Genomic DNA, 16,050 nt, shown 5'->3' with positions numbered 1-16,050 from the left:
CATTTCCATGAATATGTAAATAAGAGTGTTAAGATATATTAAATTTGTGTCCGTTTTTCACTTTAATTCTGAGAAATGAGTCTGACGCCGTTTGCTTTCATTATTATTATTATTATTATTATTATTATAATAATAATAATAATAATAATAATAATAATAATAATAGTTTTATAAACAGAGATCAGTAATATGCACGGACTGCTTAGCCTCAGCACCTGAATGTAAAAAAGCAACAGTTTGTATCTGAACACATTTCATTGTTCAACGTTCACATTTAATTCTACTATTTCTATTTTCAAATGTAAATTTAAAAAAAGTAAATATCTTATTTTATATGATAACCAGTAAAATCCAACAAAGAAAATAACATAAAAGCATGTTGAATATATTAAAAGTAGGCCTGTGAATATTATCGGGCTCACTTTTCCGTTCATTTTTCCGTGTTAATACATTAAGAGATATTAGCGCTTGCTTTTAAAGGAATATTTTGAAAATATAAAAGACGAGACGGGGACACTTTAGCAAATTAGTAACAATTTGCAATTCCGTGAAAATGTAAGTAAGGGTGTGAAGATGTATTAAATTTGTGTCTGTGTGGCACGGCTCATTTTAACTCTGAGGACTGAGCCTGAAGCTGTTTACTTTGACTGTGAGTGAATCTGTAGTGTCACTATGCAAAATCTTGTGAGCAACACTTTTGCACTGGGAACACTGGGACAATACATCACTATGAATAATAATAATATTATTATTAATAGCTTTATAAGCAGACAGCAGTAATGTACACGGACTGCTTAGCCTCAGCAACTGAATGTAAAAGAACACAGTTTGTATCTGAAAATATTTCATTGTTCACATTTATTCTACACTTCTCTAATACTTACACTGGAATATCCAACACCAATGAGTTAGATTATTTGTGCTCTTACTGTAATGGACTATATTGGTTGTTATTTTTAAACAGACTGACCTTTTAACAAAGGACAAACCTTTTTAGTCTGAACGAGTCACACTTTTTTACATTTTTTAGTAATTTTATTTGTGAAAATTAATTTCATTATTACACATTTCACCTTAATAAGTGCAAATGTTTGAGGATTAACACCATTCCTGTGCTGATAATTCAGTGTGTCCTTGACAAATAATTCACAAGATGCAATGAATCGTCATAACTTAAGGTCAGATTTGTAATGAAACAATCTTTTTAATCAATTCACACCTTGATTTAAAACTCATTAAACAGATTCTTTTCAGTATACAGTCTCTGATTTATTGATTTAATATGAAGTGAGTTGGTTTGGTTTCCTTTTCATTAGTTTGACTCAAAGTGAAGGTGAAAGTATGCGAAGAAACAACTTTAAACAATTGTAAAACATGTCACAAAGGTTGAAAGATTATCTCTGTTTTATATTATTTTCTAAAGGATTACGTTTACTTTGAGAAATACTACACGAGCTGATCGACTGGAAACGGTTCAATGTCCTTTTTTAATGGGAGCCTTTAGAGAAATAACTGCTGATTCAGCAGGACGCGTGCGCACACGCAGGCGCACACACACACGTCTCTGTGCACTCAGTGGATTACTTTGATCAATAAAGTTAACCTGATTGAATTAATGTGGAGGTAATCTGGTTACTGTCCTGTGTGACAGAGCATTTGCATATTTGTGCACGTGTGTATTAGTCTGAGGTGTGTGTGTTTGTGTGTGTGTGTGTGTTTGTGTTAGTCTGAGGTGTGTGTGTGTGCATGCTAGTCTGAGGTGTGTATTAGTCTGATGAGTGTGTGTGTGCGTGTGTGTTTGTGTGTGTGTGTGTGTGTTTGTGTTAGTCTGAGGTGTGTGTGTGTGCATGTTAGTCTGAGGTGTGTATTAGTTTGATGTGCGTGTGTGTGTGTATTAGTCTGATGTGTGTGTGTGTGTGTGTGTGTATTAGTCTAAGGTGTGTGTGTGTGTGTGTATGTATTAGTCTGATGTGTGTGTGTGTGTGTGTGTGTGTATTAGTCTGATGTGTGTGTGTGTGTGCGTGTGTGTGTATTAGTCTGATGTGTGTGTGTGTGTGTGTGTGTGTATTAGTCTGATGTGTGTGTGTGTGTGTATTAGTCTGAGGTGTGTGTGTGTGTGTATTAGTCTGAGATGTGTGTGTATTAGTCTGAGGTTTGTGTGTGTGTTAGTCTGAGGTGTGTGTGTGTGTATTAGTCTGAGATGTGTGTGTATTAGTCTGAGGTGTGTGTGTGTGTGTTAGTCTGATGTGTGTGTGTGTGTGTATTAGTCTGAGGTTTGTGTGTGTGTGTGTGTATTAGTCTGAGATGTGTGTGTGTGTGTTAGTCTGAGGTGTGTGTGTGTGTGTGTTAGTCTGAGATGTGTGTGTGTGTGTTAGTCTGAAGTGTGTGTGTGTGTGTGTGTATTAGTCTGAGATGTGTGTGTGTGTGTGTGTGTGTGTGTGTATTAGTCTGAGGTGTGTGTGTGTGTGTGTGTGTATTTGTCTGGTGTGTGTGTGTGTGTATTAGTCTGAGGTGTGTGTGTGTGTGTTAGTCTGAGGTGTGTGTGTGTGTGTTAGTCTGAGGTGTGTGTGTGTGTGTGTGTATTAGTCTGAGATGTGTGTGCACGTTTCTGTCGAGATGCTGATGTTGTGTTTTTTTATAGAAATGAATGGCGTTCCTAATGTGTGTGTGATGGAAGTGACCTTGTACGTCAGAGACAATTATTAGAAGAGTTTTACACGCCTTCACTGAGTGTGTGTGAGTGTGTGTGAGTGTGTGAGTGTGTGAGTGTGTTTCCAAAGAGCAGCAAACGAACAGGAAGAGAAAACACGAGAGCAGCGAGATTGTAGGGAGTTAAAGCAAGAGCTGATTTAGCGTTCTCAACCTTGTAGTTAGAACCCCATTTTTTTTTCGCTTATTTTTATCCTTTTTCTGCAACATCACCAAACTCACCATATTTTAACCTGTTTTCATCACTTTTTCTTGTCATATTTTTGCTCTTTTTAATGTATTTTTGTTACATTACTCCCATTTCTGACACTTTTTCTGCACATGTTCAGCACTTATAAACCCTTTCCACCACTTTTACACCTAATGTCACATATGTTGACCCATTATTGTCACTTTTAACCTCTTTTCACCATATTTCATGCTTATTTTTTCCAATTTAAACCCAATCATGATTTGTCATGCCTATATTTTGCCAGTTTAAACTAATTGTTCCAATATTGACAACTTTTTCTCTCTGTTTTTGGTCAGTAATTTGCAACTTTTAACCAAAATCTAATTTCACCACTTTTTAATTTTTGCTTATTTTTTTTACTTTTTCTGTAATTACACCAATCTTGCCATATTTTAACCTATTTCCATCACTTTTCCTTGCCATAGTTTTGCGACATTACTCTCATTTGTGACACTTCTTCATCATATTTTAGGCTTATTTTTGTCAATTTAACCACGTTTCTGCTGCTACTAAGCCAACATTGACTCTTTTTATCACTTTTCCGGTGTTTTAAAAAAAGAAAAAAATCCCATTTCACCACCTTTTCCACCATTTTTGGTCACTTTGAAACCATTTTATTTGTGATAAAACAACTATAATAATAATAAACGTTCCTGGATAAAAGTGGATATTATTCAGATGAATAAATAAATGTGTTTATCACAAATTCATAGAACAATGGACCATCATTTTACTGACTTTATGGATGGACCCCAAAAATCTAATTATGCTCCTAAAACTGCATGTTAGTCATAAAAAGTTTATCTGATCTGTAAAAACACAGCGCTGTAGGATGAAGATGAGGAAAAATGAAAGCATAATAGCTGGACAGTTGTCGAGTCATTGATGAATAAAAAAGAATTAAGAAGCACTGGTGCCTAATGTGGTAAAACAGCAGGTATTATAAAATAAGACAATTAAAATATATCATCTAAAGTCACTAGTTTGCCTTTTTATATTTGTATGAATTCCTTATGTTGTTGATACTTCAAAGCAAAAAAAAGTTGAAAGTTATTTCATTTTGAATTTACGTATTATACTGTATATATTTTTGTTTACGTTCATGTATATTTATAATTTCTCTTTGACTTAATCAATGTAATTTTCAGTGGTATACTGGATAATAAATGCTGTTTGTTTCTTACCTTCCTCACAGTTATCTCCCTTATAACCAGTGTTACAGATGCAGGCGCCCATGATGCAGATGCCGTGTCCTCCACAGTGGATGTCGATGCACTGGTTGGAGGGGACGTCACACTCTGTTCCTTTCCACCCGCTGTAGCACTGGCAGCGTCCACGGGAGTAGAGGCCGTTCCCGCTGCACAGCACCGGACAGGAAGCTGGAAAAACACAACTTTATCAATACAACGAGGGCGCCAAAATATAGGAATTATCTCTATATTTTCTCTGCTTTGGAATCACACTCTGAAATCATTTTTGAAATGGCAAAACAAGGCTCGTCATCTCCAGAAATCGCTACAATAATATTACATATATTATGTCAGTGAGTCAGATTAAACCATTTTCTGTGTAAAATCTCCTCACATACATATCTTGCTGACAAACATCTTCCACTCCCACTTTGGTTTGATATTTTTGCAGCAATTTCCACAGATGACAAGCCTTGTTTTGCAATATTTCATATATTTTGGTGCCAGAAAAACAGCAGCGTCCTCATATATGCGCTCTTATTTTGAAAAGAACAATTTCTGATCTCACCATAATGAAAAACGGACGTTTTTTTTTGTTTGTTTTTGTCCTCTGGTATTTCTGTTTTTTGGTTTTAGAAACAAAACTTTAAAATAAACCCATTTTTAAATGTTCGTTTATCGCTTGAATTTCAAATTAATTTTTTTAAATTTGTAAACAAAAATCAAATCACCAATCGTTTTTTATTTCCTTTTCTGAACGAAAAACTCAAAGACCAAAACTTACACCGACATTTGACCCATAATTTTTTTACTGTGTTGGTTTTGCATGATTAATGAATTATAATTCAATTCAATGCCTTTATTGTCATTATACAAAGTATTATGAGATTTGGGAGCTTCTCCTGTTTACAGTGCAGCACATGTTAAAATAATACAAACATTACAGTTAGTTCAAAGTCCATTAACAATATAGGGATTTATTACCAAAAAATAAAGCAGTTAATTGCTTCTTTTTAAAATTCCAAACAGCGCAGAACTTTTCTTATTTCACAAGTGCTGTTTCCAATTTTCTGGAATGTTCTGTACTAAGTGCTGTTTTTCATTGATTCAGTCATATACCAACATCCATTTAAATTGGAAAAACGCTGCTTCTCGTGTTGAATATTGTTCACCATTAATTTAGATTAATTAATTACAAAGTCTCTAATTAATTAGATTTTTTTTTTTTAATTCAAGTCCCACCACTAGTCTTTGAGTCATATTTTATATAGTTTTCTGTCATTCCCATTTTTTTTTAAACTTTTTTGTTGTATTTCATGTTTTTGTAGTAATTTCTAATACATTTGTTGTCATTTTGTATATTTGTAAGTTTTGTGTATTTTTTGCTTTTGTTTTGTGTATTTTCTTGTGGTTTTGTTCATTTTTCTACTAATTAGTGTGTTTTGTTGTCATTTTGTGTATTTTTCTGTCATTCCTTTTTTACATTGTAGTTTTTTGCGATTCATTTTGCGTATTTTTGTTGCATTTCATGTTTTTTGGAGTAATTTCTAATAAATTTGTTGTCATTTTTTAAATATTTCTCAGACATTTTTGTGTGTGTTTTGTTGTCATTTTGTGTATTCTGGCATTTTGTGTGTTTTATAGAATCATTTTGTTCAAACTAAAGTACTACGCTTCATCAGTTGCTCTGTTTATTTTGCACTATATTGTTTTCACTTCTCTGGAATGTTCTGTTATTTTATTAATTCAGTCATTTACCAAAATCCATTTAAACCGTTAAAACATTGCTTCTCGTGTCAAATATTGTTAAGTGATTAATTTAAATTAATCAAGATTAATTAATTACAAAGTCTCTGATAAATTAGATTTTTTTTTTAATGAGTCCCATCTTTAGTTATAATATAGACAGTAATATGTATTTTAGTACATGTGTTTACCTCTGGAACAGTCCGGGCCCAGAAACCCTGGGAAACAATGGCAGATCCCTGAGAGACAGTCGCCGTTTCCATGGCAATTGTCCGGACACTCCATAATAGTATCTAATGAAAAGAGGGAGTGGAGAGCAGGAGAGAGAGAGGGAGGGGTAGTACGAGGACACAAATTAATTGGTTGCTCTGTGCTTAAAATACATAAATATATATATACCACACACACACACACACACACACGCACACACACACACGCCCACCCGCTCCAGACGAGCAGAGCGCTCGCTCCTTTGTGGTTGCCGTAGTGACAGACGAGCTGGCCAATCACCACATCCTACCAACCAACTACCTGCTGTTCCTCTCTCTCCGTTTCTCTCTCCGACACAACATTAAAAACCATTAGAGATTAAAATATATTTATTGTATTTCTGTAGTTTTTAACGTCTCCTGTAAGCTCTGACACTGTCTTTAGTTTGAATAATCACACACTCTAGTGTAGTGCACTAGTTGTTCACTGTTTTCACATGACCTCAAGGTTACGGAGCAGAGTTGGTTTGACCTGTGATACTGTATATGGAGAAAACACGTTTGTACCAGACGACACTTTGTACGGTGAAAGGAGGCCCCGCCCAGAAGATAAGTGTGCTTTTTTTTAGCTTTTGAATAAATACAGGGAGACAGACAAACATTGGTTGTGTTGTAAATGTCACACTAACTTACTACTCATACTAATGTACTACTCATACTAACGTACTACTCATACTAACGTACAACTCATACTAACGTACAACTCATACTAACGTACTACTCACACTAACGTACTACTCATACTAACGTACTACTCATACTAACGTACTACTCATACTAACGTACTACTCATACTAACTTACTACTCATACTAATGTACTACTCATACTAACATACTACTCATACTAACGTACTACTCATACTAACGTACTACTCATACTAACGTACAACTCACACTCATACTAACGTACTATTCATACTAACGTACCATTCATACTAACGTACTATTCATACTAACGTACTACTCATACTAATGTACTACTCATACTAATGTACTACTCGTACTAACGTACTACTCGTACTAACGTACTACTCATACTAACGTACTACTCATACTAACGTACTACTCATCCTAACGTACTACTCATACTAACGTACTACTCATACTAACGTACTACTCGCACTAATGTACTATTCATACTAACGTACTACTCATACTAACGTACTACTCACACTAACGTACTACTCATACTAACGTACTACTCATACTAACGTACTACTCATCCTAACGTACTACTCATCCTAACTTACTACTCATACTAACTTACTACTCATACTAACGTACTACTCATCCTAACGTACTACTCACACTAACGTACTACTCACACTAACGTACTACTCATACTAACGTACTACTCATCCTAATGTACTACTCATACTAACATACTACTCATACTAACGTACTACTCACACTAACGTACTACTCACACTAACGTACTACTCATCCTAATGTACTACTCATACTAACGTACTACTCATCCTAACGTACTACTCATACTAACGTACTACTCACACTAACGTACTACTCACACTAACGTACTACTCACACTAACGTACTACTCATCCTAATGTACTACTCACACTAACGTACTACTCACACTAACGTACTACTCATCCTAACGTACTACTCACACTAACGTACTACTCACACTAACGTACTACTCATACTAACGTACTACTCATACAAACGTACTACTCATACTAACGTACTACTCACACTAACGTACTACTCATCCTAACGTACTACTCACACTAACGTACTACTCACACTAACGTACTACTCATCCTAATGTACTACTCATACTAACATACTACTCATACTAACGTACTACTCACACTAACGTACTACTCACACTAACGTACTACTCACACTAACGTACTACTCATACTAACGTACTACTCATACAAACGTACTACTCATACTAACGTACTACTCACACTAACGTACTACTCATCCTAACGTACTACTCACACTAACGTACTACTCACACTAACGTACTACTCATCCTAATGTACTACTCATACTAACATACTACTCACACTAACGTACTACTCACACTAACGTACTACTCATACTAACGTACTACTCACACTTACGTACTACTCATACTAACGTACTACTCACACTAACGTACTACTCACACTAACGTACTACTCATCCTAATGTACTACTCATACTAACATACTACTCACACTAACGTACTACTCACACTAACGTACTACTCATACTAACGTACTACTCACACTAACGTACTACTCACACTAACGTACTACTCACACTAACGTACTACTCATCCTAATGTACTACTCATACTAACATACTACTCACACTAACGTACTACTCATCCTAACGTACTACTCACACTAACGTACTACTCACACTAACGTACTACTCATCCTAATGTACTACTCATACTAACATACTACTCACACTAACGTACTACTCACACTAACGTACTACTCATACTAACGTACTACTCACACTTACGTACTACTCATACTAACGTACTACTCACACTAACGTACTACTCATCCTAATGTACTACTCATACTAACATACTACTCACACTAACGTACTACTCACACTAACGTACTACTCATACTAACGTACTACTCACACTAACGTACTACTCACACTAACGTACTACTCATCCTAATGTACTACTCATACTAACATACTACTCACACTAACGTACTACTCATCCTAACGTACTACTCACACTAACGTACTACTCACACTAACGTACTACTCATCCTAATGTACTACTCATACTAACATACTACTCACACTAACGTACTACTCACACTAACGTACTACTCATACTAACGTACTACTCACACTTACGTACTACTCATACTAACGTACTACTCACACTAACGTACTACTCATCCTAATGTACTACTCACACTAACGTACTACTCATACTAACGTACTACTCATACTAACGTACTACTCACACTAACGTACTACTCATACTAACGTACTACTCACACTAACGTACTACTCACACTAACGTACTACTCACACTAACGTACTACTACATTAGTATGAGCAGTATGCTAGTATGAGTAGTATGCTAGTATGAGTAGTATGAGTTGTTATATAAAAGTTGTTTCTCTGATTATAAGTATGCATACATTCTGTGTGTCCTAATGAATAATCCCATAAACTGGCTCTAGATAAATAACTCTCCTCTCACCGATGATGATGGTGTTGTAGGAGACCTGTTCCGTGTTGCGTCCGTCGTTATAAATGGCCAGATGCCAGATCCCCGTGTCCAGGTACTGGATGAAACCGGCCTCGTGGAGGTTGACTGAGCGGGTGGAGCGGGCCCCTCCCCCCGTCTCCTCATCATAGGACCCCACAGGGTGTAAATACAGGGAGTCTGAGTCACTCAGCGCTCGCTTATCTTTGGAAATAAGACGACTTCCATCCAGGAGTTCCACAAAGTCGTACTGAAGACAAAAAACACAGCATAATTAGATCCACATAAAAACAGTTCTCTCAAATCAAAAGTTATTATTTATGATTTTAACAATGCATCAAAGCTCTCAGAACACACACACAGAAACACATCAATGCTCATTAGATTATTTCACTTGATTTTAATAAAATAGTCCTAAAACACTGGAGGAGCCCTGATTAAAAAACAACTCATGAATCATTTAAGCTAACGACGTTTGTGTGAGTCAGTGTTGTTTTTAATATTTGTCCAACTCTACTTTAACTCTTTGACCCTGACTGACACCCTTATGTGCTGCCTCCTCATTTATTTAATTATATTTACCTATTTCTTTTTATTGTAACTATTTACCGTTTTATGGTTTGTGATTGTTATTACTGTCAGAACCATTGTTCTTCTGTTTTTATGTTTGATCTTCATTTAATTTTATTGTTAATACAGAACGGGCAACATGTGAATTATGTGTGAAAAGTTTTTTTTTTTGTCCACTATTTAATCCCAAACAAAAAAAAAGATTTAAACTGAGTGTGACAGTAAACACGGTGACTCTGGTTCATCTCATGAAGGTCCAGGGTGTGAGTGTCTGAGGGATGTTTGTGAACCCTCACCTGTGTGTGTGAAGGAGGGAGACCTTTACGTCCATAAACACCAACGAGAGCATCCTTCTGCACCGAGATGTTGAATTTCAAGAACTGTGGTTGGTCGACGTAAAGCTGGGACCTCCAAAACACGCCTTGGAGAAAGAACGACGAGAAACACTTTAAATCACATTATCATACGTTTCCTTCATCACTGCACAGGTTCAATCCAGGACCAAAACAGGAGGAGAGAGAGGGTGGGTTTCTAACCTGGTGGTACGTCTTGGATGGCTCGTCTCCCCACGTCCATCTCCCCTGTGTCTATGGTGCTGTTCTCTGACAGGAAACTCTTAGCTGTGAGGACGACAGACAGACAGACAGAAAACAGACAGAATGAGTCTCTGAAACTATGGGAAAGTCACTATTCACTGTTACTGGCTTTTACTCTTATCCACTTAATTATTTACTTCAATAGTAACTAAACTTAAACTCTGCTGAAAACAAATGTTTGAACCCAGATGACGATGGTCCCATTGGAAGAAGTATATTACTATTTTAGCCATAGTATATAGCCGTCATAAAGATGTAAATCCTTGTTTTAATCAGAAATAAAAAGATTTCAAAGTGACCAAAATGGTGGAAAAGGAGGTGAAATTGGATTTTAAAAACCAGGGTTTTAAGTGTCAAAATCAGCTTGAAAGTGGCAGATAAAAAAAAAAAAAAAATAGGAACAATTAGTTTAAACTGGTAAATAATGGGCATGACAAATGGTGAATGTGGTTAAATTAGCAACAATAATCATGAAATATAGTGAAAAGAGGTTAAAAGTGACAATAATGGGTCAACATATGTGACATTAGGTGTAAAAGTGGTGGAAAGGGTTTAAAAGTGCTGAACATGTCTGGAAAGTGGAAAAAATGTGCAGAATAGACATTGAAATATGATGTAGAAGTGTCAGAAATGGGAGAAATTTAGCAAAAAATACATTAAAAGTAGCAAAAATATGGCAAGAAAAAGTGATGAAAATAGGTTAAAATATGGAAAATTCGGTGTAATTACAGAAAACTGGGTTCATATTGTTCAGAAAATATGATTAGTTCCTTGAAGACATCTGGCGACCCCCTCCCAGTGTCTCACTATTATTATTGTTATAATAATGTTGAAATTGCTGGTTTTCCCGCCAAAAATTTGCCGCCCACTTGAGATCTAACTGGTCTGTAATTGTCCTTGAACTTAAAAATGTTCGACACCCCTGATTTTGGGCTTTTTTTAAATTATTTCCAGCTTTGAGGCACGACAGCCAAAAACTCAGTGATTGGTTCCATTTAAACTGTGAGATGAAAATAGTGTATAACTGTATACGGTTAGTATTTATTATGTGTGATGAAGAGCACATGGACAGTTCTGTGTCTGCAGACACTTATGATGACGGTGTGATTTGTATCGTTTCTTTGAACTGTGCCGTTAGAAGGTGTCGTTCTATAAAACGTTGCTTCACCGTACACACGTTAGGAAAGTGAAGCCATCAGGGAGAGGTTGTTTCAGCTGTGGAAGTCTTTAAGATTCAGCTCAGACGGTACAATATTGGTTCCAACGCTGTTCAGAGTCTTCAATTTCATAGGCTCTTCCTGTTCATAGAATTACACTTTAACAGCTTAAGCTATGACATCTGGGCCGTAAAACTATACGGGGTCCCAGAGTGTGTGTGTGTGTGTGTGTGTGTGTGTGTAAGACTTATGGGCGGTGGAAACATTAAACGTATTGGTTACACTAATATTTGCTACAGCACAAAGAATAAAAAGTACATTTTGAGACAGAAACACACACACACACACACACTCACACAAACACACGCGCGCACACACACGTGGGCACACACACACGCGCGCACACACACTCCATCTGTGAAAAAGGTTGTAAAGTCAGAGCATTGAAGTTGCTCTTATAAAGTTACTGATAATAATAAATCCCAGAAAGCGTTCCACTCTTACATTTCCCATCATGCACCTCTGCACCTCTTGATCCTCTCACACACTAAATACACACCATCACTCATCACACATTATGCACCACACCTAAAGACAATATAATTACTAGAGAATGTATACGTCTAGAACAGGCGTGCACACACTAATAGCTCTTCGTGATCTACTGTGTTAGGTTATAATTGTAAATAATTAGATATTTTCACTATTACAATTATTACTATATTATTACCATTACAATTACTAAATGATTATCTAATGTTTGTATAATATTAAGGCAAGGCAAATGTTTTTTCATAGTGTATTTCATACACAAAGCAATTCAAAGAGCTTCAGAAAACTATTTTAAAATAAAAAAGAACATTAAATTAGCAGTAAAAACATTAAAAATCTCCCTCTCGGTCATAGTCAGAGAAAAACAGTGTGTTTAATTTTGATTTAAAATAGAAAAATAATATTGAAACAGTAAGACTTAAAAACTAGAGTTTGATTAAAATATATTTAAAAATAATAATAAAAAAACAATAATAATCGCTTTGTTCTTTAGAAGAACTTCAATAATTTCCACACGTACAGTATGTTGTTCTGAAGATGCTGATAATAAAAGTATCTGGTGGAGGTTCTTCTTCTACTGATTATTAAAGGTTGTACATGAACAGATTAGTGCACTAGCGCCCCCTCACACTGAGGTCAAAAGCTGAATTGTTAGGTTTCATTTTTAGTATACGTGACTGTGCCGTTCTCATTTATTTATGAAGTCTTACAGCTCGCGTGCACGATTGACACAAACTGCCTCCCTGATCGAACGGTAGATCGTGATCAACGTATTGTGCACCCCTGGTCTAGGGTCTGATTATTAACAACACGTGCACACACATGACCTGTGTGACTGAGACAAACAACAAACATCAGCTGTAAGCATAATCAGACACACATTCAGAACAGATCTATACAAAACTAATTCAACTAAATAAAATTAAACTAAAAAAACCCACATTATTATTCAGAACACATTTTTTGGCCTCATTCATGTTTTTAAATGTATATAGTTCCTCAAACTTTTACAAATGTACTGCATTATTTAAACAGTAATGTAATAAATTATAGGTGGAATTGGCTGAAGGCAAAATAAACAGACAAGGAACAAAATTAAGTCATTTTAAGGCTTTTTAAAAAGTGTTTCAATCGTTATTTATTTTAATTTGATATTTAATGCCTAAAGCGAGGTCGATATAAACGTCATAATTCCGTGTGTGTGTGTCTCCAGGATCTCTGTTGTGAAGTGTTCTCAGTGCACACAGGGGGGCAGACGTCACCTGCTCAGAAGCTGATCCGCTTCCACAGAGCGTTTAAATGAGATCCTTTAAGTCCAGTTCTTAAACCGTTACAAAGCTCATCTATGTTTTGCTCCACCTCTGATGTGAAGATACTGATTTTCATCTTGGAAAAATTAGTTTTCTTGTCTGACCTCAGTGGGCGGGGCCTCCGAAACAGGAGGGCGTAACATGTTAATGGTGATCAAATTCAGCCGCCTCAATTATCAACACCTGATCATTTGTACGCTGGTATTGGTCAGATACCAATGTTTGATAAATCACATGTCGTACGACATCACGTTTACACACATTTACACGTAACGTTGATAAATGAGGGCCAAAAACTTTCATTATAACAGGCAATAAGAGACTCCAGTTAACCAAAGATAACAATGTACACAACCATGTTCCCACTAACAACACTTCAGACTGATCACAATTACATTCAAGCACTAAAGCTGTGTGTTCAATACGCCAACGGTGAGAAACCGGTGCTCGGAGTGCACGTGGAGTCAGAAATGATGACTTTTTGAGAGCGTGTAAAAGCAGTTTGATGCCCTCGGTCAGATTGATTGGTTTATAGACGGGCGTGTGCGTGGCCAGCACTTACACCGAGCCACTAGTAGCTCATTAAAAAAGACAGTGTGTGTGTGTGTGTGTGTGTGTGTGTGCGTGTGTGTGCGTGTGTGTGTGTGTGTGTGTGCGTGTGTGTGTGTTAAAGACGTGTTTAGAGACATTAAAACACGTTGTGATTGCACTGCATTTACTGCACAGTCATTCAGTCACAAATTACAATGATTACATTTGTGTAACGGCAGTAAATACATGTTGACCTTCTGATGACACATGCAGTAGTCGTAGTCGTGTGTCACGTTTATAACCAAACAATGAATGTAGGTGATAAAAGAGGGGAATGTGAGGTTGTTTTAATGCCACTGATTTTAACAAACGATGAAGGAATTCCTCCATAAATAATAAATAACATCCAAACACAAAAGCTACATCACTAACTGTGTTTATTTATATATTCATGTGTTTGACCTGCCTGAGATGAACTCATGAGTTATTAAAGCAAGAATGATTGTGAGTGTGTGTGCTTCACATTGTGCAGTGTTTTTTTTCTTTTATATACAATAATATGATTTTATATATTATCATAAAGTACGTGCTGTGCACAGCAGACACGTGTAACAGCAAAATGAATACACAAACGTAGTCCAAAAGTAAACAAGATGACAGAAAAATACACAAAACAATAAATAAACACAAAATGACTACATAACACACACAACGGCAAGAAAAAATACACTCAATTATTTAGAAGACACACAAGATGACTATGAAAATAACTAAAAATATACAAAAATGACTAAATCAACAACAAAAATACAAAAATGACATTAATGACACAAAATGATTACAAAAATGAATAAAAAATATTCAAGATGGCTAAAGAGATGCATTCCATAAAGGCGGGTTAACAAACTCTGAGTCTATCCATAAACTCTGGGTCAACATACCCCGCGATGGTAAACTCTGGGTATCTGATTCCATTAAAGCTGGTATGAAGTGGGTTAATCAACCCTGAGTATGTAAACCTTGGGTTACTTATGTGCACGTGCGTGATAAAAAGCCATCATCAATGATGAGAGATTACACAAACTACCATGGTAACCACCCGGAAGAGAGTGATTTATTCACCCTGATGGTGAAATAAGCTGCTGTTTGATGAATATGATCCTGTTCTAAAGGTGTGTTCAGTCTTCAGTGACTATAGTGGCTTAAATCACCCGTAATTAGTCACACTTTTTGGACGCTTCATCACTTTATCTCTTCAGTGACGTGACGAGCGGTGAATAATATGAATAAAATGTTTCCGAGGAGACGTGTCAGCAGCATAGGATGTCTGCATAGAGAGTCCTCCTGTTACACTGGATATAAACACAGTAACTGCTGCTTCATATTTAATCATTTATATTGATTCTTAATGTAATATTGTCGACAGAATCATCTCAACGTCCTAAAAATGTCATTAAAAAAAACTGAAGCGGGACATGAACCCACGACCCATCACTTCCAAGAGCAGCGTCACAATTCACTGTGTCATCATACCTTCAAAAGTACATGATCTACAGCTTTAACTGTATAATAATATAAAACAACAATTGAGCCTAAAAAGTGTATTAATTTAAATGATCATCTCCTCCTTTATATTATCTACAGGTTTGTATTCAGTGAACTTTACTACAGACGTCAGTAGATGTTTTAATGTAGATCAACCTCTCAGTGTGTTTCACTTAATGATCTACATCTACAATGTTAGAAAGAAATTAAAAAAAAAATAAACATAAATCAACACAACATTATTAATGATGTGAACACGTCTGTGGTGTGTGATGTCACTAATGTGTTTCAGAGAAAAGTGTTAAAGTTTATTAAAGTGTTCAGGTGGGCGGAGCCAGGTAGAAACCCAGGGTTTCTTTGATAAAACCTGTCAGTGACCAGGTTTAGTTCATGGACAATGTTGCCATGGTAACATACTCAGAGAAGAACATACCTCA

At 36.1% G+C, this 16,050-nt stretch overlaps 1 protein-coding gene across 9 annotated transcripts in view; it reads right to left on the bottom strand.

Annotated features, from left to right (window-relative positions):
• tenm3 (teneurin transmembrane protein 3) overlaps positions 1-16,050 on the bottom strand; it is a 543,864-nt gene that overhangs the window by 110,910 nt on the left and 416,904 nt on the right. For all 9 annotated transcript variants that reach the window (XM_028461276.1, XM_028461268.1, XM_028461285.1 and 6 more), the window contains 5 exons: positions 10,459-10,542; positions 10,219-10,343; positions 9,347-9,602; positions 6,069-6,170; positions 4,126-4,320 (listed from right to left, as the gene is read on the bottom strand). In XM_028461276.1, the coding sequence (XP_028317077.1) occupies positions 4,126-4,320; positions 6,069-6,170; positions 9,347-9,602; positions 10,219-10,343; positions 10,459-10,542 (762 nt within the window). The remainder of the gene's footprint in view (positions 1-4,125; positions 4,321-6,068; positions 6,171-9,346; positions 9,603-10,218; positions 10,344-10,458; positions 10,543-16,050) is intronic.

The sequence above is a fragment of the Gouania willdenowi genome, chromosome 1, assembly GCF_900634775.1.
Source record: "Gouania willdenowi chromosome 1, fGouWil2.1, whole genome shotgun sequence".
In the NCBI taxonomy this organism is placed as follows: Eukaryota; Metazoa; Chordata; class Actinopteri; order Blenniiformes; family Gobiesocidae; genus Gouania; species Gouania willdenowi.
Note: the sequence above shows the minus strand (reverse complement) of the source record. Positions and strands in the feature narration are given on the sequence as shown.